Source organism: Palaemon carinicauda, chromosome 11 (assembly GCF_036898095.1).
Source record: "Palaemon carinicauda isolate YSFRI2023 chromosome 11, ASM3689809v2, whole genome shotgun sequence".
NCBI classification, from domain to species: domain Eukaryota; kingdom Metazoa; phylum Arthropoda; class Malacostraca; order Decapoda; family Palaemonidae; genus Palaemon; species Palaemon carinicauda.
Window position 1 is genome coordinate 112,774,393 of NC_090735.1, and position 24,199 is coordinate 112,798,591.

Below are 24,199 nucleotides of genomic sequence, written 5' to 3' on the forward strand. Positions count from 1 at the left end.
CTCTTCTGCTGCTGCTGCTCCGTTGCTTGTTGACATTGCCTGTCAAGCGTTGCCTCCTCGGCATGTCTCTCCGTATCATGAGAATCGGCAGTTGTCGGACGAGGTTCCGTCGGATGAGGAAGTCGCTGATCCCCTTCCAACTGGTATTCCTTTGGGGACTTTGTCAGACGGAGAGGAGCCTAGAACTGCTCAGCCCTCTCTTGATTTTAAAAAGATCAGGCTGATTTTTAAGGAACTGTTTCCTGACCATTTTGTAACTGCTGCTCCTCGTTCGCCTCCGTCAGAGTTTACGCTAGGCCTAGCTACTTCGACGCCGTCGTTTACTAAGCTAGTGTTCTCTCGCTCTTCTAAGAGAGCTTTGCGTTTACTAGGCGATTGGTTGATCACTAGGAGGAGTTTGGGGAAGACAGCCTTTGCTTTCCCCCCTTTAGAACTGGCTTCTAGAGCGAACGTCTGGTATGACACGGGAGAAGTTCTCGGCTTGGGAGTTCCTGCCTCTGCCCAGGGAGACTTCTCAAGCCTCGTAGACTCTCCCCGTCGCCTGGCCATGAGACGCTCAAAAGTTTGCTGGTCCTCTTCGGACCTTGATCATCTCCTCAAAGGGGTTAACAGGGCCTTCGAAGATTTTAACTTCATGGATTGGTCGCTGGGAGCCTTGAGCAGGAAGATCTCTTCGGCCGACCGTGATGTATCCGTGCTTATTATGTCCTGCATGGACAAAGCTATCCGTGATGGCTCTAATGAGCTCACTGCTACCTTTACGGCAGGAGTCCTTAAGAAGAGGGAGACTCTTTGCTCGTTCCTTTCGGCAGGAGTAACTCCCTGCCAAAGGTCGGAGCTTCTCTTTGCCCCGTTGTCATCTGCCTTGTTCCCTCAGCAGTTGATTAAGGATATTGCAGCTTCTCTGGTGCAGAAGGATACCCACGACCTGATGGCTACGTTGGCGCGTAAGGCTGCTCCTTCATCATCTTATGTCGTAAGACCCAAGCTCGATACTCCAGCAACGAGGTTTATCCCGCCCTTTCGTGGCAGAGCCCCCAGTAAGGGAGGCGCTCGTGCCGATAGTAAGAGAGGCAAGAGGAGAGGATCCAAGTCCTCCCGTGGCAGAGTCTGACTGCCCACGTCCTCAGACAGCGGTAGGGGCCAGACTGAACAACTTCTGGCAGGCCTGGGAGAAGAGGGGTGCAGACCGAGAGTCTGTGTTGTTGCTAAAGGAGGGGTTCAAAATACCTTTTGTACGGAGACCTCCTCTGGTAAAAGTTCCTATAGACCTCTCTCCCAGGTATCGAGAGGAGTCAAGGAGACAGGCACTACAGCTGCAGGTGTCTCAGTTGCTAGAGAAGGGAGCGGTGGTGAAAGTCTCGGACCTTCAATCACCGGGATTTTACAACCGTCTCTTCCTTGTCCCAAAGCATACAGGAGGTTGGAGGCCGGTGCTGGATGTCAGTGCGCTCAACGTTTTTGTTGTCAAAACAAAATTTACGATGGAGACCACCGAGTTCGTCCTAGCAGCGGTCAGAGAGGGAGACTGTATGGTCTCTCTCGACCTGCAGGATACGTATTTCCACATTCCTATACACCCGGATTCTCAACCGTATCTGAGGTTTGTATACAGGAATGTGGTGTACCAATTCCGAGCACTGTGCTGTACCAATTCCGAGCACTGTGCTTCGGCCTCAGCCCTGCTCCTCTTGTTTTTACGAGGCTCATGAGAAATGTGGCAAAATTTCTACATTTATCGGGGATTCGAGCCTCCCTGTACCTGGACGACTGGCTGCTCAGAGCGTCGTCCCGTCATCGCTGTCTGCAGGACCTTCAATGGACGTTGGATCTTGCAAAGGAGTTGGGACTGTTGGTGAACTTAGAGAAGTCTCAGCTGACTCCCTCCCAAACAATTCTCTATTTGGGGATGGAGATTCTCAGTCTAGCTTTTCGGGCTTTTCCGTCTGCCACCAAGATAGATCAAGCCTTGCTCAAAGTCCGCCTCATGCTGAGAAAAGACTGTTGCTCTGTGAGAAGTTGGATGAGCCTCCTAGGGACGCTGTCATCCCTGGAACAATTTATCTCTCTAGGGAGACTTCACCTTCGCCCTCTCCAGTTCCATCTAGACTCCCATTGGAACAAGAACAAGACTTTGGAGGCTGTCTCAATCCCGATCTCCGAACCAGTAAAGACGTGCCTGAACTGGTGGGACAGCAACATAGGTCTTTGAGAGGGTCTGTCCCTGGCGGTCAAGAACCCAAACCACGTGTTATTTTCAGACGCGTCGGATTTGGGTTGGGGAGCGACTCTGGACGGTCTGGAATGTTCGTGTCTTTGGACGTTGGATCAGAGGAGCCTTCACATCAACTGCAAGGAGCTGTTGGCTGTTCACTTGTCCTTGACGAGTTTCGAGAGTCTTCTCCGAAACAAGGTGGTAGAAGTGAATGCGGACAACACCACAGCCTTGGCGTACATCTCCAAGCAAGGAGGCACTCACTCCCACACACTGTTCGTCATCGCAAGGGACCTCCTCATCTGGTCAAAAGATCGAGGCATCTCACTGTTGACGAGGTTCGTCCAGGGAAAATTGAACGTCCTGGCGGACTGTCTCAGTCGGAGAGGTCAGGTGATCCCTACAGAATGGACCCTCCACAAGGACGTGTGCAAGAGTCTTTGGATGACTTGGGGTCAGCCCACCATAGACCTCTTTGTGACCTCACTGACCAAAAGGCTCCCGACCTATGGCTCTCCAGTCCCAGATCCAGAGGCGGCCCACATAGATGCCTTTCTGTTGGACTGGTCTCACATGGACCCTTACGCATTTCCGCCGTTCAAGATCATCAACAAGGTTTTGCAGAAGTTCGCCTCTCACGAAGGGACAAGGTTGACGTTGGTTGCTCCCCTCTGGCCCGCGAGAGAGTGGTTCACAGAGGTACTTCAATGGCTGGTAGACGTTCCAAGGAGTCTACCTTTACGGATGGATCTCTTACGGCAGCCCCACGTAAGGAGTCTTCATCAAAGCCTCCCCGCGCTTTGTCCGACTGCCTTCAGACTATCGAAAGACTCTCAAGAGCTCGAGGATTTTCGAAGGAGGCAGCCAGAGCGATCGCGAGGGCTAGGAGATCATCTACTATCAAGGTCTACCAGTCAAAGTGGGAGGTCTTTAGAGAGTGGTGCAAGTCATCCTCTATTTCCTCTTCCAGTACCTCTGTAGCCCAAATTGCGGACTTTCTCCTGCATCTGAAAAATGTTCGCTCCCTCTCTGCTCCCACTATTAAGGGCTACAGGAGCATGTTGGCGTCTGTGTTCAGACATAGAGGCTTGGATCTGTCAAATAACAAAGATCTCCAAGATCTCCTTAAGTCTTTCGAGACCTCTAAGGAGCGTCGTATGTCAACTCCCGCTTGGAACTTGGACGTGGTCCTAAGGTTCCTAATGTCAGACAGGTTTGAGCCATTGCATTCAGCCTCCCTGAAGGATCTCGCCCTCAAGACGCTTTTTTTGGTGTGCTTGGCTTCGGCTAAAAGGGTCAGTGAGATCCATGCTTTTAGTAAGAACATCGGCTTCTCTACAAATAAAGCCACATGTTCGCTTCAACTTGGTTTTTTGGCCAAGAATGAACTGCCTTCGCCTCCTTGGCCTAAATCTTTTGAAATACCTTGTCTGTCAGAAATCGTAGGCAACGAGGTTGAAAGAGTACTGTGCCCAGTTAGAGCTCTAAAGTTTTATTTAGCTCGTACTAAACCATTACGAGGTGGTTCTGAGGCCTTATGGTGCTCCGTTAAGAAGCCCTCATTGCCCATGTCTAAAAATATTTTATCGTACTTTATTAGATTTTTAATCCGGGAGGCACATTCTCATTTAAATGAGAAAGATCGTTGTTTGCTTAAGGTCAAGACGCACGAAGTGAGAGCGATAGCAACTTCGGTGGCTTTTAAGCAAAACAGGTCTCTGCGAAGTATTATGGACGCGACCTTTTGGAGGAGCAAGTCGGTGTTCGCTTCATTTTACTTAAAAGACGTCCAGACTCTTTATGAGGACTGCTACACCCTGGGTCCATTCGTTGCAGCGAGTGCAGTAGTGGGTGAGGGTTCTACCACTACATTCCCTTAATCCCAATATCCTTTTAATCTTCTCTTGAAATGTTTTTAATCTTATCTTGGGTTGTACGGAAGACTAGGAAGTCTTTCGCATCCTTTTTGATTTGGCGGGTGGTCAAATGTCGTTTCTTGAGAGCGCCCAGATTAAGGGTATTGATGAGCTCCTGTTATAAGGGTGTTCGCCCTGGATATAACAGCTCCTGGGTGTCTTTCAGCATCCTGAGAGGATGGCTGGGCTTCGTGAGGAAAGCGGACTAATGAGGCAGAGTAATCGTCAGAGTCAGCTTCCTTACCAGGTACCTATAATTAAGTTGTTTTTTTATGAAATAGTTGTCAAAAAACTCTTGAGCATATACGCCTTTATTGTATTAATACTGGTCTCTATCGGGGAGGAAGGGAGGGCCTTTAATTTATATATTCACCGGGTAAGTATATTCAAAAATTTATTTTATAATCAAAATATCATTTTTAAATATTAAACTTAGCCGGTGAATATATAATAGCTGATTCACACCCATGGTGGTGGGTAGAGACCAGTATTAATACAATAAAGGCATATATGCTCAAGAGTTTTTGGAATCTGTCGAGCCGTCCGAGACGTCAGCTATTATATATTCACCGGGTAAGTATATTCAAAAATTTATTTTATAATCAAAATATCATTTTACCTCTGTAAACTGCCAATATGGAACTTAACTAATTTACAGAAGTTAGCTCTCCTCAGTGCTTTGTCGCAGGACATCTTCATGTATTTTTCACAAGTATTGTATATTGATTACATGATTTGATGGATAAAACCATTTTCCTTTTGTTTTTTATTTGATGATGGTGTGATGATAATTACAGTTAAAATGAATGGGTCAATGCAGACCTCACACTGTAAAGATATTTTTTAACTTAACAACAACACAGCCTCCAATATAAGTTATTAATATCATTTGAACATTATTTCAATTGGTAAGTGTTAGAAATATAATCATTATTATCTTCCTTATCATTTGAATGTACTTTGTAAATACCTTTTAAAATTGTCTTAAGACAGAAGCATTTATGAATTATTGCAACAGGTTTTTTTATGCTGCTTGAGGCAATTAATATGGGTATTGACTTCAGTGGCAAACAGTTGCCACAAATGGTATCCAGCAAGTCAATAAGAGCAACCAACCTTTTGTAAGCCGTTGCAAACTGTCTTGCTGTTGGTTTATCATTATTAGCTCACATGCTTCTTACTTGACCAAAGAATATTTCAATGTGATCTTTACTGAATTTTTAGGTCATCAAAAATTGCATTGGCTTACCATCAGATGCAATACAATTTTTGTACAGAATCTGATGACTTTGTAAGCAATGTAGAAAACCAATTAATTGAGATTTTGTATTTGAATTTAAAATGCCTTTCCTATTTACTGTAGAACTCTCAATGACGAAGTATATTTCCACTTTTATTAGAAAATATTTTATATCTGCATTATTTTTCTGAATAGGACATTTAAATCTCTTGGATTTTAGATTTCGAGAATTCAACATGTCAAGGTGTTTAATACCATTATGAAATCGATAGTAGCTTTACTTCCTCCATTCACTTAGGAGCTGTATTGCTAACAAAATATCTTTATTTTCTTTTATCTTTGACAAAAGTTCCTCTTCATCTCCAAAGTAATTTCTTGAAGTTTCATCATATGACGTGGATCGGTATATCATATGGAGACTTGAGCTGTCTTGCCCATCCTAGAACCTCAGGCCCCAGAGGTGGAATGTTACTAGTGTTCATAAGTCAATTAAATGCATGCCCCCATACAAACTTTTGAGAAGGGGTTTGGATAGATATCTGGCACTTGACTTGTGTATTTGCTAGCCTTTGCTTTGGTGAAGTGAGTTAGCAAGCTTCATAGCATCTCATATGTCACTAATCATTACACAGAATGGAAGGTTTGAGGTCAAGACCCACAACCCAGCTGCAGCTGTCCACAATACCAAGATAGTCCTTTTCCGTGTCTTCTCTTCTGGAAGCTTCCAAAAGGGATCAGAATGACTGGCATTTCTGTACTGTGTGGGCTTCACTGTGCCATCTTAAGAGGACTATGTGCTTCAAACTGGATCACCAAAGACTTTTTGTAGCTCTAGAATGAAGAAGATATCTAAGAATAAAACCATATGAAGTCCGGTTCGAGTAAGGGCACTCAGTCAGGTTTTGGTATTAAAGGTATGAGTCTTATAATGCTAGTCAACCTTTCTTCCTCTACCTAGGAGAGTATACACTCAGGTCTTTAGGTACCTATACCCTTGGCCCTGTGGTAACTGCTCAACAGGACAAAAAGCATCTTGTTTAAGATGATAGTTTAGACAATACATATTGAAAGGTAGAATGACTGGCCTTTTACTCTTTCTTCCCCCTCTAGGTGCTGCCCAAGTCTAGGCTGCTATGGGTTGGATTAGATGTCTGATAATGGTGAGCTTCATAACTGTGCAACTTACCTTACAGACAGGATCTGTGAAGAAGCATATCCCTCATCCTCCTAGATAGGGGGAAGATGGATAGAATGTATTAGCTCCTATTTCTCATAATTGCTGCATATAAATTGTACAGGATATAGGTTCTCCTGTGACAGTACTCTTACCATTTAATCTTGGTCTGGGCTTGACCTAATGCCTGTAGCATCCCTATGCACAGACAGTTTGGGGGTTGGCGAAGTCGTCATCTTTGCTCCTGTACAGGACCAGTTGCTCTTTCAATTCCCATGAAAGCTGAGCTAGCCAGAAATATGGTTCTTAGTTACTTCTCATCCTCTTAAGGATAAGTGAGTCTCCTGTTAAAGATAATTGGTTTGTATTAGTGTAGGAACATTTAACAAATTGACAAACTTAATTTAAGTTATCCTTCCCAGGCCTGAAGGTCAAATGTACTAATCTTGCTGGTAGTTATAACTACCTTGTTAAGTTATAATGGCTGTTTCAGCTTTGTTGAAGTCAAACTCCTATTAAAAGACACTGGGTTGTATATTTAGAGATTACAAATCAATTTATAATTTATGTATTTTATCTAGTTGTTCATTACTTTTTCATCCATCAGTTATTCCCAAGATGGTTATTCAAGTAATTTGACCCACTGAAAAAATTAGTGATTAACATGTGTGACCTATAAAGTGAGATTCTTCTAATTACTTTCCCTTCATTATTGTCATCCTTTGTTATAAGATTATTTTTTTGGAGTTATGGAGATTAATTTACTTTAATTTATTTTGTTTCTGTATCTTCTAATTATAATTTAGTTTAATCTGTTAATGGAAATGATCTCAAATAATTTTACCAAGCTAGGTATAATAATCTTAAGAATTATAAACTTGAATAAAAGTAATTCTAATATCTATGTATTGCACTCAAAACTACCTTCAGAAATTATCTGAAGCCCAGAGACAGTCTTATCAGCAATTGACCAAAGAAGGAAAAGACAGTGCTGAGAAAATGGATTGCAATGGTGTTCCAATAAGGGTTTTGCAGAGCAAGGAAGAGGAAAAAAGAGAACAGGAAGAAAATATGACAAAGGAAATAAGGGATACTCTAGAGTTTCTTAAAGATGGACGAGGTAAGCCATTATGCACAGAATTTTTGTATTTTTAGGTTAACTTGCTGTGTGGTTTCAAAGAACTTTCCGTGGAAGGTTAGAACAGGGTATACAGCACAAGAAAAATCTCAAAGAAATTCTGTCTTCCCAGCTTAACGGGTTGTGTATCAATGTGCATAGCACGGACACTCCAAGTATAAGGGAGACCCACTGATTCAGGCTCCATTGAATGTATCACATTACCTCTAGTGCTTAAATACGTTGGACAACCAACGACACATTATTGAGAACCAATACTGGTATTGGAGACGGTTACCTGGACACTTATAGGTGTTAGACTAATATCTTATATTTGTCTTTGGGCAAACAAATGTACAGTACGCACTTTTCTCCATGTTATCAACACCAGAAGATTTGGTCATCTTTCTCAACTATTAAGTTCCATATAGTGGATTGACTTCCAATTTAGTTATTCTTAGCAATAGTTAATGTAATAAACATACCGAATTACCTGTATTCGTCTTTGTGTTTGGTATATTTTTAAGTTTTTCTACTCTTGGTATGATGCCCTTTAGTTTGGCATTTGTTTTTCCTGACAGCATGGGAATGATTTACCTTTAAAAGTTAATCTTCTTACTTCTCCCGAGTATGAACACGGTTGTTCGTATTTTTTAAATATTAAACTTAGCCGGTGAATATATAATAGCTGACGTCTCGGACGGCTCGACAGATACCAAAAACTCGCGAGCGATCGCCGTGAAGGTTGCGGGTGTGACCACCAGCGCCGACTATCGGCCAGATACCGCATATACTTGTCAAGTTCTCCAGTTCTTCTCTGTCGGTCTTGTCGACAAGTTGGTTCCGCTCGCTTATGACCTTGAGTTTTCGACCTATTTGGTGAAGTACTTTATTTTGGTTGTTTGTTGGCTTTCGCTGTGACGGGTGTTTTTTTCTTCAATTAAACTCTTGAAACTCTTTTTTTGGCTGGTGTTTATTGTTGATGACTTTGGTTTTGACTTGGATTTTCTCTGATTGTTCAATATGGCTGACCCTTCTCCTGTCCCTGAATCTAAATATCGCAAGTGTGCGAGGGATTGCAACAAACGTCTTCCCAAGGCCTCTATCGACCCACATACCGTTTGTTCTAATTGCCGGGGTAAATCCTGCCAATTAGGAGATCGGTGTGATGAGTGCGTGGTCTTGTCGGAATTCGACTGGCTTGAGTATGACAAATATACTGGTAAGCTGGAGAGAGATAGGGTGAGGAGAAGCTCCTCTAGGTCTTTGGAATTTTCCTCCTCCCATGCCCCTGAACCTAATCCTTCCCCTGTAGTAGTTGTTCCTGAACCCCCCACTAGCACTCATGAACCGTCCATGTGGGATATGTTTCTAGCGATTCAAGCTTTAGGCGAAAAAGTTGAGTCCTTAGCATCGGACCGTAACCAACTCATGTCAGATGTTAAGTTGTTGAAGTGTCAGAGTGGTAAAATAGAAAATCGTAGTGATAAAATGATAAGTGCGCAAAGTGTATTTAGTATTGCGACCGAGGGTTCGTCTGTTCGTGATTGTCGCTCCCCTAGTCCGAGACCTCTTTCAGGCTCCCCTGCACCAGGGAGAAGTAATGTCGTAGGACTTAAGGGGACGAGAGGCTTTAACCAACGTACAGCCTTTCCTCTTTGGTATCGGACGTTTCTCGTCAAGATCGCCCTTACCATAAGACGGGTGAGACTGTGTTCTCCTCGTCCTCCGAAGACTTATCGCACAAGAAACCTTGGCGCAAGGTTTCTAGACCCTTGAAGCGAAAGTCAGTCCCTTCAGGACAGGTCCAGCGTCCTGGCTGTAGCCATTGGGACAGCTCTGACCTTTTGCAGTCGTCGGAAGACTGTTCGCCTATTAAGCGCAAGCATAACACGGGGTCCGAGGGTCGCGGTAGAGGCAATGTTTTGCCAACGCAGACGTTACCGACGTCACGGCCCGTTCCGACTCCCGTTGATCCGAAGTGGGTTGTCCTGCGGGACATGCAGTCTAAGCTTGCCTCCCTTATGGAAGAGTATGACTTTGATCAGGTTCGCGATGATCCTTTGCTTTCGAGTCGCCAGTGCGCTGAACGAGACTCTGGCCGTCAGCCGCCCAAACGAGTATTCACTCGTCCGTTTTGACGTTAGTGCTGACGTTTCTGGTACAGTAGGTCCTCGGGTTACGACGGTCCCGACTTACGCGGTTTCGCCGTTACGAACGCGCCCCATAAAAATATAAAAATAATATTAAGCGTCGTTCCGTCTTACACCGTTAGCGTTGTAAGCGACGTAAACAATTGCGAACTAGTTTCTAGCACGCGGTGGATGAATACGCTTTGCGGTGGTTGTGGGCGAGGAAGACGGCGTCGCTCAGTTCCACTCATACGCCATTTTTGGTTGTGATTGCCTGTTTTTTCTCTCGCGTGTTTGATCGTTTTTTTGAACTTTTTGCCCTTCATTATGCCTCCAAAGCGCAAGGCAGATTCTTCTGATGGTAGTGCATCGAAGAAAAGGAAGGCCATCACCATGTAAGTGAAATTAGACATTATTAAGCGGTCTAAAAACGGTGAAACGCCAACGAACATTGGCCGATCGCTTGGCCTTAGCTGTTTGACCGTGGCTACTATCCTTAAAGATAAGGAGCGCATTGTTGAACACGTAAAAGGATCTGCTCCAATGAAAGCAACAGTGATAACGAAACAGCGTAGTGGTTTAATTATCGAAATGGAAAGGTTATTAGTGCTTTGGTTGGAAGATCAAAATCAACGGCGTATTCCAGTGAGCTTAATGGTTATTCAAGAGAAGGCTAAAAGGTTGTTTGAAGCGTTGAAAAAAGAAAGGGGGGGAGAAAGTGAAAGTGAAGAGTTTTCGGCTAGTAGGGGTTGGTTTATGCGATTTAAGGCTCGGGCCAATTACCATAATCTTAAAGTGCAAGGTGAAGCTGCTAGTGGGGATGAGAAAGCAGCAGGTGAATTTCCTAAAGCGTTGGCTGAGATAATTAGGGAGGGGGGTTATTCTGCTTATCAGGTGTTCAATGCGGATGAGACAGGTTTATTCTGGAAGTGCATGCCTAACCGCACGTACATAGCAAAGGAGGAGAAGTCAGCACCCGGTCATAAAGCAGGCAAGGAGAGGTTAACTTTGCTTCTTGGGGGAAATGCTGCTGGCGACTTCAAACTGAAGCCCATGCTGGTCTATCAGGCTGAAAATCCAAGGGCACTCAAGGGAATTTGGAAGAGTCAACTCCCAGTCATTTGGAAGGCAAATAAGAAGGCATGGGTGACACTTGCAGTGTTTGAAGACTGGTTTATCAACCATTTTGTACCTAGTGTGGAGCGGTATTGCGCCCAAAAGGGTATCCCCTTTAAGGTGTTGCTATTGCTGGACAATGCCCCTGGACACCCTGCCCAGCTGGGAGACTTTCACCCTAATGTGAAGGTGGTTTACCTTCCACCTAATACCACGGCCCTTTTACAGCCTATGGACCAGGGAGTGATTGCTTCATTCAAGGCCTACTACCTCCGAAGAACAATTGCTATGGCATTACAGGCAACTGAAACGAAGAAGGACTTGACTCTGAAGGACTTTTGGAAGTCCTACAACATCCTTGATGCTATTAAGAACATTGCTGATTCCTGGGAGGAGGTGAAGGTTACAAACATGAATGGTGTTTGGAGGAAGCTATGTCCTCAATTTGTTAATGATTTTCATGGGTTTGAGGACACAGTTGACCATGTTATCAAGAACATTGTTGCCCTGAGTAAGGAAACCGATTTGGAGATGGAGGTTGATGATGTTACGGAGCTGCTAGAATCTCATGGAGAGGAGTTATCTGCTGGGGACTTGATACAACTGGAGAAGCAGATCATAGAGGAAGAGGAAGAAGCCCCCACCCCAGACCCTAAGGCTTTCACAAGGCAGGGCTTGTCAAAAGGTTTTGCCGAGATACAACAAGCATTGGCAACTTTCGAGGCTCAAGATCCCAACATGGACAGGTTCACCAGGGTTTCCAGAGGTGTCATGGACTTACTGCAGTGTTATAAGGAGATTTTGGATGAGAAGAGGATCCTCTCTGTCCAGTCTAACCTGGAGCGGTATTTCAAGAAAGTAGAGAGAACTGCACCCTCTGCATCAGCTGCCTCTACTACTCCAGATTTGCCTGCAACAGAGCCTCTACCATCAACCTCAGCTGCCTCTATTGCTACAGAGCCTCTGCCATCAACCTCAGCTGCCTCTGCTTCTCCAGCTTCTCCACCACCTCTTGTAGGCTCTTCACCTCCAGACTCGCCTGCCCCAGCTTCTCCAGCATCTTCTGTCTCACTTCCAGAGAATCCTGATTCACCTGCCCCAGTTTCTCCAGCATCTTCTGCACCTTCCTCTCCACAATAAACCAGTCTCTCCGTCCCTTGCAACATCCCTTCCAGTGTGCAAGCCAACCATAGGAATAAGGTAAGGAATTGTTCTCTTTTTTGTTTATTGATATTTACTTTAATTCATGTGGTAAGGAATTGTTTTCTTTTTTTTTTATTGATATTTACTTTAATTCATGTGGTAAGGAATTGTTTTCTTTTTTTATTGATATTTACTTTAATTCATGTGGTAAGGAATTGTTTTCTTTTTTTTTATTGATTTTTACTTTAATTCATGTGGTAAGGAATTGTTTTCTTTTTTTTTATTGATATTTACTTTAATTCATGTGGTAAGGAATTGTTTTCTTTTTTTTTTATTGATATTTACTTTAATTCATGTGGTAAGGAATTGTTTTCTTTTTTTTTTTATTGATATTTACTTTAATTCATGTGGTAAGGAATTGTTTTCTTTTTTTTTATTGATATTTACTTTAATTCATGTGGTAAGGAATTTTTTTTCTTTTTTTATTGATATTTACTTTAATTCATGTGGTAAGGAATTGTTTTCTTTTTTTATTGATATTTACTTTAATTCATGTGGTAAGGAATTGTTTTCTCTTTTTCTAATATTGTTTTTATGTCATTTGATACATTTTATTATAGTACAGTATACAGTAATACTTTACAGTACAGTACAGTACGTATATTTATGGTGTTCAGACTTACATGGAAATTCGGGTTACACCGCGTCTTAAGAACGGATCAGCGTCGTAACCCGAGGACCCCCTGTACTTTGAAACGCGATGTCAGTAGTCTTTCACGTCAGTCACGTGACGTGGATCCTTTGCTGCAGTCTCGTACTGACGTTCAGCTGCTGCCGCCGCAGCCCCGCACTGACGTTCGCCGACCGGCTCCGTTGCCTCGACGTGACGTTGAGCGTCAGTCACCGCAGTCGGAGGTTGTTTTGCCTGCTCAGACTCTGCAGTCAATGCAGTTCAGACGTGACGTCGAGCGTCAATCAACTTCAGCTGTTGTTGTTGGTCAGTCACAGGGATTTCAGTCCTTTCAGCAGCGGCGTGACGTCGCTTCCTCTTCGGCTACTGCTGCTCCTTTGCTTGTTGACATTGCCTGTCAAGCGTTCCCGCCTCGGCAGGTCTCTCCTTTTCATGAGACTCGGCAGTTGTCGGACGAGGTTCCGTCGGATGAGGAAGTCGCTGATCCCCTTCCAACTGATATTCCTTTGGGGACTTTGTCAGATGGAGAGGAGCCTAAAGCTGCTCAGCCCTCTCTGGATTTTAAAAAGATCATGCTGATTTTTAAGGAACTGTTTCCTGACCGTTTTGTAACTGCTGCTCCTCGTTCGCCTCCGTCAGAGTTTACGCTAGGCCTAGCTACTTCGACGTCGTCGTTTACTAAGCTAGTGCTCTCTCGCTCTTCTAAGAGAGCATTGCGTTTGCTAGGCGATTGGTTGATCACCAGGAGGAGTTTGGGGAAGACAGCCTTTGCTTTCCCCCCTTGTAAACTGGCTTCTAGAGCGAGCGTCTGGTATGACACGGGAGAAGTTCTCGGCTTCTAGAGCGAGCGTCTGGTATGACACGGGAGAAGTTCTCGGCTTGGGAGTTCCTGCCTCTGCCCAGGGAGACTTCTCAAGCCTCGTAGACTCTCCCCGTCGCCTGGCCATGAGCCGCTCTAAAGTTTACTGGTTCTCTTCGGACCTTGATCATCTCCTCAAAGGGGTTAACAGGGCCTTCGAAGTTTTTAACTTCTTGGATTGGTCGCTGGGAGCCTTAAGCAGGAAGATCTCTTCGGCTGACCGTGATGTATCCGTGCTTATTATGTCCTGCATGGACAAAGCTATCCGTGATGGCTCTAATGAGCTCGCCGCTACCTTTACGACAGGAGTCCTTAAGAAGAGGGAGACTCTTTGCTCGTTCCTTTCGGCAGGAGTAACTCCCTGCCAAAGGTCGGAGCTTCTCTTCTCTTTGCCCCGTTGTCATCTGCCTTGTTTTCTCAGCAGTTGATTAAGGATATTGCAGCTTCTCTGGTGCAGAAGGATACCCACGACCTGATGGCTACGTCGGCGCGCAAGGCTGCTCCTTCATCATCTTATGTCGTAAGACCCAAGCTCGATATCCCAGCAACTAGGTTTATCCCGCCCTTTCGTGGCAGAGCCCCCAGTAAGGGAGGCGCTCGTGCCGACAGTAAAAGAGGCAAGAGGAGAGGATCCAAGTCCTCCCGTGGCAGAGTCTGACTGCCCTCGTCCTCAGACAGTGGTAGGGGCCAGACTGAACAACTTCTGGCAAGCCTGGGAGAAGAGGGGTGCAGACCGAGAGTCTGTGTTGTTGCTCAAGGAGGGGTACAAAATACCTTTTGTACGGAGACCTCCTCTGGTAAAAGTTCCTATAGACCTCTCTCCCAGGTATCGAGAGGAGTCAAGGAGACAGGCACTACAACTGCAGGTGTCTCAGTTGCTAGAGAAGGGAGCGGTGGTGAAAGTCTCGGACCTTCAATCACCGGGATTTTACAACCGTCTCTTCCTAGTCCCAAAGCATACAGGAGGTTGGAGGCCGGTGCTGGATGTCAGTGCGCTCAACGTTTTTGTTGTCAAAACAAAATTTACGATGGAGACCACGAAGTCCGTCCTAGCAGCGGTCAGAGAGGGAGACTGGATGGTCTCTCTCAACCTGCAGGATGCGTACTTCCACATTCCTATACACCCGGATTCTCAACCGTATCTGAGGTTTGTATACAGGAATGTGGTGTACCAATTCCGAGCACTGTGCTTCGGCCTCAGCCCTGCTCCTCTTGTTTTTACGAGGCTCATGAGAAATGTGGCAAAATTTCTTCATTTATCGGGGATTCGAGCCTCACTGTACCTGGACGACTGGCTGCTCAGAGCGTCGTCCCGTCATCGCTGTCTGCAGGACCTTCAATGGACGTTGGATCTTGCAAAGGAGTTGGGACTGTTGGTGAACTTAGAGAAGTCTCGCTGACTCCCTCCCAAACGATTCTCTATTTGGGGATGGAGATTCGCAGTCTAGCTTTTCGGGCTTTTCCGTCTGCCACCAGGATAGATCAAGCCTTGCTCAAAGTCCGCCTCTTGTCTCCCATTGGGACAAGAACAAGACTTTGGAAGCTGTCTCAATCCCGATCTCCGAACCAGTAAAGACGTGCCTGAACTGGTGGGACAGCAACATAGGTCTTCGAGAGGGTCTGTCCCTGGCGGTCAAGAACCCAAACCACGTGTTATTTTCAGACGCGTCGGATTTGGGTTGGGGAGCGACTCTGGACGGTCTGGAATGTTCGGGTCTTTGGACGTTGGATCAGAGGAGCCTTCACATCAACTGCAAGGAGCTGTTGGCTGTTCACTTGGCCTTGATGAGTTTCGAGAGTCTTCTCCGAAACAAAGTGGTAGAATTGAATGCGGACAACACCACAGCCTTGGCGGACATCTCCAAGCAAGGAGGCACTCACTCCCACACACTGTTCGTCATCGCAAGGGACCTCCTCATCTGGTCAAAAGATCGAGGCATCTCACTGTTGACAAGGTTCGTCCAGGGGAAATTGAACGTCTTGGCGGACTGTCTCAGTCGGAGAGGTCAGGTGATCCCCACAGAATGGACCCTCCACAAGGACGTGTGCAAGAGTCTTTGGATGACTTGGGGTCAGCCCACCATAGACCTCTTTGCGACCTCATTGACCAAAAGGCTCCCGACCTATTGCTCTCCAGTCCCAGATCCAGAGGCGGCCCACATAGATGCCTTTCTGCTGGACTGGTCTCACATGGACGCTTACGCATTCCCGCCGTTCAAGATCATCAACAGGGTTCTGCAGAAGTTCGCCTCTCACGAAGGGACAAGGTTGACGTTGGTTGCTCCCCTCTGGCCCGCGAGAGAGTGGTTCACAGAGGTACTTCAATGGCTGGTAGATGTTCCAAAGAGTCTACCTTTACGGATGGATCTCTTACGGCAGCCCCACGTAAGGAGTCTTCATCAAAGCCTCCCCGCGCTTCGTCTGACTGCCTTCAGACTATCGAAAGACACTCAAGAGCTCGAGGATTTTCGAAGGAGGCAGCCAGAGCGATCGCGAGGGCTAGGAGATCATCTACTATCAAGGTCTACCAGTCGAAGTGGGAGGTCTTTAGAGAGTGGTGCAAGTCATCCTCTATTTCCTCTTCCAGTACCTCTGTAGCCCAAATTGCAGACTTTCTCCTGCATCTGAGAAATGTTCGCTCCCTCTCTGCTCCCACTATTAAGGGCTACAGGAGCATGTTGGCTTCTGTGTACAGACATAGAGGCTTGGATCTGTCAAATAATAAAGATCTCCAAGATCTCTCTTAAGTCCTTCGAGACCTCTAAGGAGCGTCGTATGTCAACTCCTGCTTGGAACTTAGACGTGGTCCTAAGGTTCCTAATGTCCGACAGGTTTGAGCCATTGCATTCAGCCTCCCTGAAGGATCTCACCCTCAAGACGCTTTTTTTGGTGTGCTTGGCTTCGGCTAAAAGGGTCAGTGAGATCCATGCTTTTAGTAAGAACATCGGCTTCTCTACAGATAAAGCCACATGTTCGCTTCAACTTGGTTTTTTTGGCCAAGAATGAACTGCCTTCTCGTCCTTGGCCTAAATCTTTTGATATACCTTGCCTGTCAGAAATCGTAGGCAACGAGGTTGAAAGAGTACTGTGCCCAGTTAGAGCTCTTAAGTTTTATTTGGCTCGTACTAAACCTTTACGAGGTGGTTCTGAGGCCTTATGGTGCTCCGTTAAGAAGCCCTCATTGCCCATGTCTAAAAATGCTTTATCGTACTTTATTAGAGTTTTAATCCGGGAGGCACATTCTCATTTAAGTGAGAAAGATCGTTGTTTACTTAAGGTCAAGACGCACGAAGTGAGAGCGATAGCAACTTCGGTGACTTTTAAGCAAAACAGGTTTCTGCGAAGTATTATGGACGCGACCTTTTGGAGGAGCAAGTCGGTGTTCGCTTCATTTTACTTAAAAGACGTCCAGACTCTTTATGAGGACTGCTACACCCTGGGTCCATTCGTTGCAGCGAGTGCAGTACAGACGCTCCCCAACTTACGAACGAGTTACGTTCCGAACGATCGTTCGTAAGTTGCTTCAGTGCTATATTTTGTATTATAATTTATGTTTAAGGCCTATACAGTGAACCCTCGCTACTTCGCGGTTCGACCATCGCGGATTCACCACTTCGCGGATTTTTTTCATAACCCATGTATATACATATATCGCGGATTTTCCGAAAATATCGAAAATACCGCGATGTGACCGATGGTGCGAGATTGGAGAAAGTAAGGAAAATTGAATCATGATCGATTTTCAATATGAATGAAACTTTGAGGAGCAACAAAGATATCATTTGTTAGAGAGATCGAGAGAGGTAAGGAATGGGAGTTAGTGAAAAGTAGCCCACACACACACACACACACACACACACACAGAGAGAGAGAGAGAGAGAGGAGAGAGAGGAGAGAGAGAGAGAGAGAGAGAGAGAGAGAGAGAGAGAGAGAGAGAGAGAGAGAGAGAGAGAGAGAGAGTGTGTGTGTGTGTGTGTGTTTGTGTTTTTAAATGTAATAACCAAAAAAATTTGGTAGGTTATAACACATTGGTGCTTATGTAATATCAACTGTATACTGTAGACGGTTTGAATAAGTTAAGAAATGGTATAAACGATACTTTGTTAGTGTATTCGTACACACTCAAGAGCGGCAGTTAGATGACAGCTGATCTAATCACAGCCAAAAGTAAAACAAAAAGAAGTCAACAAAACTCGATTTTTAAAACACACCCGAAATTTAAAAACAAAAGTACACGCTTTCTTAATGTGCAATTAACTATTTAAAGAGTGGCAATTTTCTAGAATAAAATGATATTTCCCAAAAAATATTGGTTTTCTGATGAAATCGGATGCAATGGATGTAGACTCGGCCTAATTTTTTCGTTTCGTATTTAATTGACACTAAGAAAACTAATTTTAGTTTCTTCATCTAAATGTAAGTATTGTATAACACGAAGAGAGAGAGAGAGAGAGAGAGAGAGAGAGAGAGAGAGAGAGAGAGAAAAAATGAATCTGCTGTTTTAATCAAATTATTATTATTATTATTATTATTATTATTATTATTATTATTATTATTACTTACTAAGCTACAACCCTAGTTGGAAAAGCAGTATGCTATAAGCCCAGGGGCTCCAACAGGGAAAATAGCTCAGTGCGGAAAGGAAAAAAGGAAAATAAAATATTCTAAGAAGAGTAACAACAATAAATATCTCCTATATAAACTATAAAAACTTTAACAAAACAAGAGGAAGAGAAATAAGATAGGAGTGTGTGCTCGAGTGTACCCTCAAGCAAGAGAACTCTAACCCAAGACAGTGAAAGGCCATGGTACAGAGGCTATGGCACTACCCAAGACTAGAGAACAGTGGTTTGATTTTGGAGTGTCCTCCTAGAAGAGCTGCTTACCATAGCTAAAGAGTCTCTTCTACCCTTACCAAGAGGAAAGTGGCACTGAACAATGGCGTGTTTTTGTTTCGTGAGAATTTCATCGCCACGACTATAACAACAACATACTGTACTGAACTTTACATTATTATACAGACTACTGTAATATGATAAAGTAAAATATTTGTAATCTATTTTATATGAAATGGGGCTTTTTTTTGTTTGTTTAAAATTTACATTTACGTATGTAAAACAACTCTCGCTCTCTCTCTCTCTCTCTCTCTCTCTCTCTCCCCCCCCCCTCTCTCTCTCTCTCTCTCTCTCCCCCTCTCTCTCTCTCTCTCTCTCTCTCTCTCTCTCTCTCTCTCGTAGATTGTTTTCCTGCTTTGCTACGTATGTATGATTTTATATAGATACGGTAAATAATATTTGTAATAACATATTTTATAAAAGCTTTCACTGTGATATCATTATTTATCACTTTCATCATGGCGTTAAATTCCTTAGTTTGTTTACTGAACGTACGTTATGACGCCGTCGTTTCAGGCGGCATCATAAAGAAAAACATTTCATTTGGAAGTCCTAAGAAAAATTAAGTCAAACATTAGTAATAACCATATCAACATACTGTACTGAATAATCAATATAATCTATGCAAAAACTAACCTATACACAGATGTGTAAATGCGTTTGTTTCTTCATTATAATCAGAGATAAACGTAAACAAAACATTGGTTGCCATTTTTTATCGTGCTTTTTGGCGTGTACAGGAAACGCATGATATAAAGTCGCCTTTAATATTTGTGCCTGTTTTAGTTTAGGGTACGTTAGTACATGCATTAAGTGTTCTGTACATTAAAGGGTAGTTTGTTAACAGTACTACTTACAAGGGAAGGTTTTAAAAGTCTGAATATACATGTTAAATAAATAGGTAAATATGGTGTCACTACTTCGCGGATTTTCACCTATCGCGGCCGGGTCTGGAACCTATCTACCTCGATAAACGAGGGTTCACTGTATAAGTACTGTATATTGAAGGTTTATATAAGTATGTTTAAGGCTTGTACAGTATAAGTAACCTGTATTGGTTTGTACTGAAAGAAAACATTTAATAAAATGGAGAGAATATGTACAGTACTGTACTACGTATGTTAGAGAGAGAGAGAGAGAGAGAGAGAGAGAGAGAGAGAGACACACACACAGTATGTACATGTACGTAATAAGATAGATAAAATGAAGTTTAACTTACTTTTGGAAGATGTACTCGATGCTTAAGGAGATGATGGAGGAGGAGGAGGCGGCAGAGGAGGATTTTATATCATGAGAGGGTCATCGTTATCGCTGGAATGGGCTTCAAAAGTTACTTCCTCCTCCGTAACTTCAATGTAGGAAGAAGTTGAGGGTCAAGGAGAAGAAGATAAGGGTTGATGAGTATCTTCCTTGGAGGATTTACTAGAAACTGGCCGAAAGAAGCGATCTAACGACGATTGCACAGTTTTCTTCTTTTTTTTTCATCATAAATGATGCGGTAGCAATGTATGGCATCATTCAATTGATTTGCAACCTTTGTGCAACGTTCAATATTTGGGTCTTGCTGCTCGAAGAGTGCGATGGCTTTATCTATGAGCGAAAACCCCTCGGCCAAGAGTTTCGTCTCGAATTTCTTCATGGGGACAGGCGTTTCTTCCTCCTCCTCCTCCTCGACACGTTGCTGAGCCTCCATCTCCATGAGGTCTTGGTTACTCATTTCCTCCCCATGGGACTCAACCAATTCCTCGAAGTCCTCCTCCTGCAGGTCAAGCTCAAGTTTGTCACTTAGGCCGACAAGAGTGCTGAGAATTTCTTTATTGATGCTCTCCTGATCAAAGCCACGGAAGTCGTTGACGAACTGAGGGCATAGAGGCCTCCACACGGCGTTGAGGTTGACCTCGGTAACCTCACGCCATGATGCATCAATGTTTTTTACGCAGTTAAAGATGTTATACGACTTCCAGTATCTCCGTAAGGTCATCTCGGGGTCAGAATCCACTGCTTTCAAGGCCATCCTGTACGTCCGTCGGGTGTAATATTTCTTGAAATTGGCGATAACGCCCTGGTCCATCGGCTGCAGAAGTGAAGTTGTATTTGGCGGCAGGTACACAACTTTGACATCAGGATGAAAATCATCCAAGTGCGGGGGGGTGGCCAGGGGCATTGTCCAGCACCAGCAGGATCTTGAATGGAATTCCATTTTCCCGGCAATACAACTTCACTTCTGGGATAAAATGGTGGAAGAACCAGTCCTCAAATATAGCGAGTGTCACCCATGCCTTCATGTTTGACATCCATATAACGGGGAGAGAGCTTTTCGTCACGTTCTTCAGGGCTCGAGGGTTAGCTGCCCGGTAAACTAGCAGCGGCTTCAGCTTGTAGCTCCCTTCAGCATTCGCCCCAAGCATTAAGGTTAGGCGGTCTTTAGCCGCTTTATATCCGGGCATCGTCTTCTCCTCACGGCTAATGTAGGTCTTCTCTGGCATTTTCTTCCAAAAAAGACCCGTTTCGTCGACATTGAAGATCTGCTTAGCCGAATAGCCACCCTCCTCAATGATCTCCTTCAACACTTGGGGGAATCGCTCGGCAGCCTCTTTGTCCGCAGATGCTGCCTCTCCGGACACGGACTCATGGTGGAGATTACCCCTCTTCTTGAAACGGGAAAACCACCCATGGCTGGCAAAAAACGTTTCTTCGGCAGCGCTTTCTCCAGCCTTAGCCTTGACATCCGCAAAGATAGATTTGGCCTTCTCCTGAATGAGCATAAGGCTCAGAGGAATACGCCGTTGCTGCTGATCCTCGAGCCAAATGGTGAGAAGTTTCTTCTCCATCTCTTCTATGATTTTCCCTCTTCTTTTGCTAATGATCGTCGATTGCATCGGCACTGCACCTTTCACATGTTCCATTATACGATCTTTCTGTTTATAAATAGTACCGACAGTCGAACGATTCAAGTTGTATGCCCGTGCAACGCTCGCCATTTTCTCACCCGTATCAAGCTTCTTTATTATTGCCACTTTCGTTTCAAATGAAATGGCTTGCCTCTTCTTTGCATTACCACTCTCACTAGAAGCCTTTCGCTTTTCACCAACCATATTGAATAATGGATGCACGAGATATTTAATGATAAAAATGAAAAAAGTTCTTTGCGCACTGGAGATACGTTCACGCACTTACGCACTGCAACGAACTGGGCAGAGGAAGGTGGATGCTGGGTGAGCTCTCACAGCGCCAAGCGTCGGTATTAGCGGCGGAAAGAAGCACTACTCGGTAAAAGGCGCGCAATACAAAATCTAACTTACAGCATCTCTTTCCGAACATTTTTCGACACGCGCAGACATGTTCGTATGTACCGTTGTTCGTAACTCGAATGTTCGTAAGTAGGGGAGCGCCTGTAGTGGGTGAGGGTTCTACCGCTACATTCCCTTAATCCCAATATCCTTTTAATCTTCTCTTGAAATGTTTTTAATCTTGTCTTGGGTTGTACGGAAGACTAGGAAGTCTTTCGCATCCTTTTTGATTTGGCGAGTGGTCAAATGTCGTTTCTTGAGAGCACCCAGATTAAGGGTATTGATGAGGTCCTGTTGTATGGGTGGTCGCCCTAGATATAACAGCTCCTGGGAGTCTTTCAGCATCCTGAGAGGATGGCTGGGCTTCGTGAGGAAAGCGGACTAATAAGGCAGAGTAATCATCAGATTCAGCTTCCTTACCAGGTACCTATATTTAAGTGGGTTTTTTTATGATATAATTGTCAAAAACTCATGAGCATATACACCTTTATTGCATTAATACTGGTCTCTACCCACCACCATGGGTGTGAATCAGCTATTATATATTCACCGGCTAAGTTTAATATTTAAAAATGATATTTTGATTATAAAATAAATTTTTGAAAATACTTACCCGGTGAATATATAAATTAAAGGCCCTCCCCGATACAGACCCAGCGGACTGAGAAGAACTGGAGAACTTGACAAGTATATGCGGTATCTGGCCGATAGTCGGCGCTGGTGGTCACACCCGCAACCTTCACGGCGATCGCTCGCGAGTTTTTGGTATCTGTCGAGCCGTCCGAGACGTCAGCTATTATATATTCACCGGGTAAGTATATTCAAAAATTTATTTTATAATCAAAATATCATGTTTACCAAGTCGAATTAGTAGTTCTCACTTTTAGAATAGCGTAGCTGGATATTGTTTAAATTTTTCCATACAACCCCAGTACAATTCAAACTTTTTCATGTTGGTTTAATAAGTGTTTAGGTTTAGTATATAATCACCCCAATTCTAACATTATATCTTTTTACATATTTTTTTCAGCCAATAGTAGAACACAAACATCTTCTATGTGCATTCTTAATAAGAGAATGCCTCAATCTAGTCACTGGGCTTCAGTGCGGCATATCGTTTCTGTGTTGAAGCCTAGTAACGGGTAAGGCGGCTCTCAAACTGTGGAATATTTTTTCTATACCTTGGTTTGACACTAAATTTCTCTCATTCTATTTCTATTACTTATTTTTGGGCTCAGGCCATGTCGTCCTGATGGAAGTTCCTTCTTAGTAGCTTCCTAGGTTATATTTAACTACAGTGATATATCCCAGAGAATTTTATTAAAGGTATCCAGAATTCTAACTCCTGACGCGAGTGTCCCTTGTATTATCTTATAGGGATATCGCATAAGATCAGAGGACGTATTCTTGACACGCCACATAGCTATCTACACCCTTAATAGCGTTTACGCTTTGAGAGGGGAAAGAAGCAAGAATTGTAGGAGAGCCGTTATTAAGGCAACACACCTACTCGTACTGTAATTGGGCGCCAGCATGTCGCTGCGTGGCGCCATCTAGTCATTCTTTCTCGTGTAGCGTTCCTACCGGGTGTTTATCCATTGTTCCTCTCGCTGTTTTGGATTGTTATTTCGCAATGATTTCTTCGCCAGCGTCATTTGCCACTTGAAAGTTGAGTACTATCTTTAATTTGTAGAAATGTAAGCTCTTGCCAGGTTTTTCCTTGAAATACGTTCGTAATTAACCTAACGAGCTGTTATCCGGCCGGATGGCGTCTTGGACGCGGTCGTTCTTTGCATGTACATTTTGTTAGCCAGAACGACTTTCCCGGCATATTTCGCTTTAATAACTTTAGCTATTTAGCACTTTAGCTAGGAATTCTTATATTATGCTCTTGTGTTCGTGGGTTTGGCAATTTTGTTACCGAGCCCCACGAGTGCTAGGCTTCCTAGCCTAGGCACCCACACACTTTATGCATAATATAACATTCCTGGTAAAGCTTTATTAAAGCTCAGGCAATATTTTATACAATTAAGATATTACTGTATAAATTTTCCCCTTCCAAGATAGTATATGAGAGAGTTTCCGTGACCGATTCTCACTGCGCCTAGGCTACTAGCCTAGGGGCTTTAGTATACTTTCATACATGTCCCCAATTGCCCTTGTATCATCTTTTAAGTGGAGACTGACACCTCCTATACCTTTCAAGTCAATACCAATCTCCTTGGGAGATTTAAGAGCAATTCCTCTTTCCTCTGACTAGCCTAGGCTAACCCTAGTCTGCTTTGCCTAGAATTTTATTCTGGCAAATCTAGACTGGGGTGTTTCCATTCCTTCCTCTCAACCACTGAGCCGGTTTTGAGTTTAGGACGGGACATCAGAGTATTTGTCTGTTTAACCCATCAGAGTACCGT

The 24,199-nt window shown here is 44.0% G+C and overlaps 2 protein-coding genes across 2 annotated transcripts in view; one reads left to right on the top strand and one right to left on the bottom strand.

Annotated features, from left to right (window-relative positions):
* LOC137650123 (protein maelstrom homolog) overlaps window positions 1-24,199 on the bottom strand; it is a 418,726-nt gene that overhangs the window by 141,690 nt on the left and 252,837 nt on the right. The gene's annotated exons all lie outside the window — the stretch shown is intronic.
* LOC137649862 (uncharacterized) overlaps window positions 5,179-24,199 on the top strand; it is a 133,568-nt gene continuing 114,547 nt past the window's right edge. Inside the window, exons 1-3 of the mRNA XM_068382803.1 lie at window positions 5,179-5,252; window positions 5,356-5,422; window positions 7,476-7,665. Of these exons, the coding sequence (XP_068238904.1) occupies window positions 5,179-5,252; window positions 5,356-5,422; window positions 7,476-7,665 (331 nt within the window). The remainder of the gene's footprint in view (window positions 5,253-5,355; window positions 5,423-7,475; window positions 7,666-24,199) is intronic.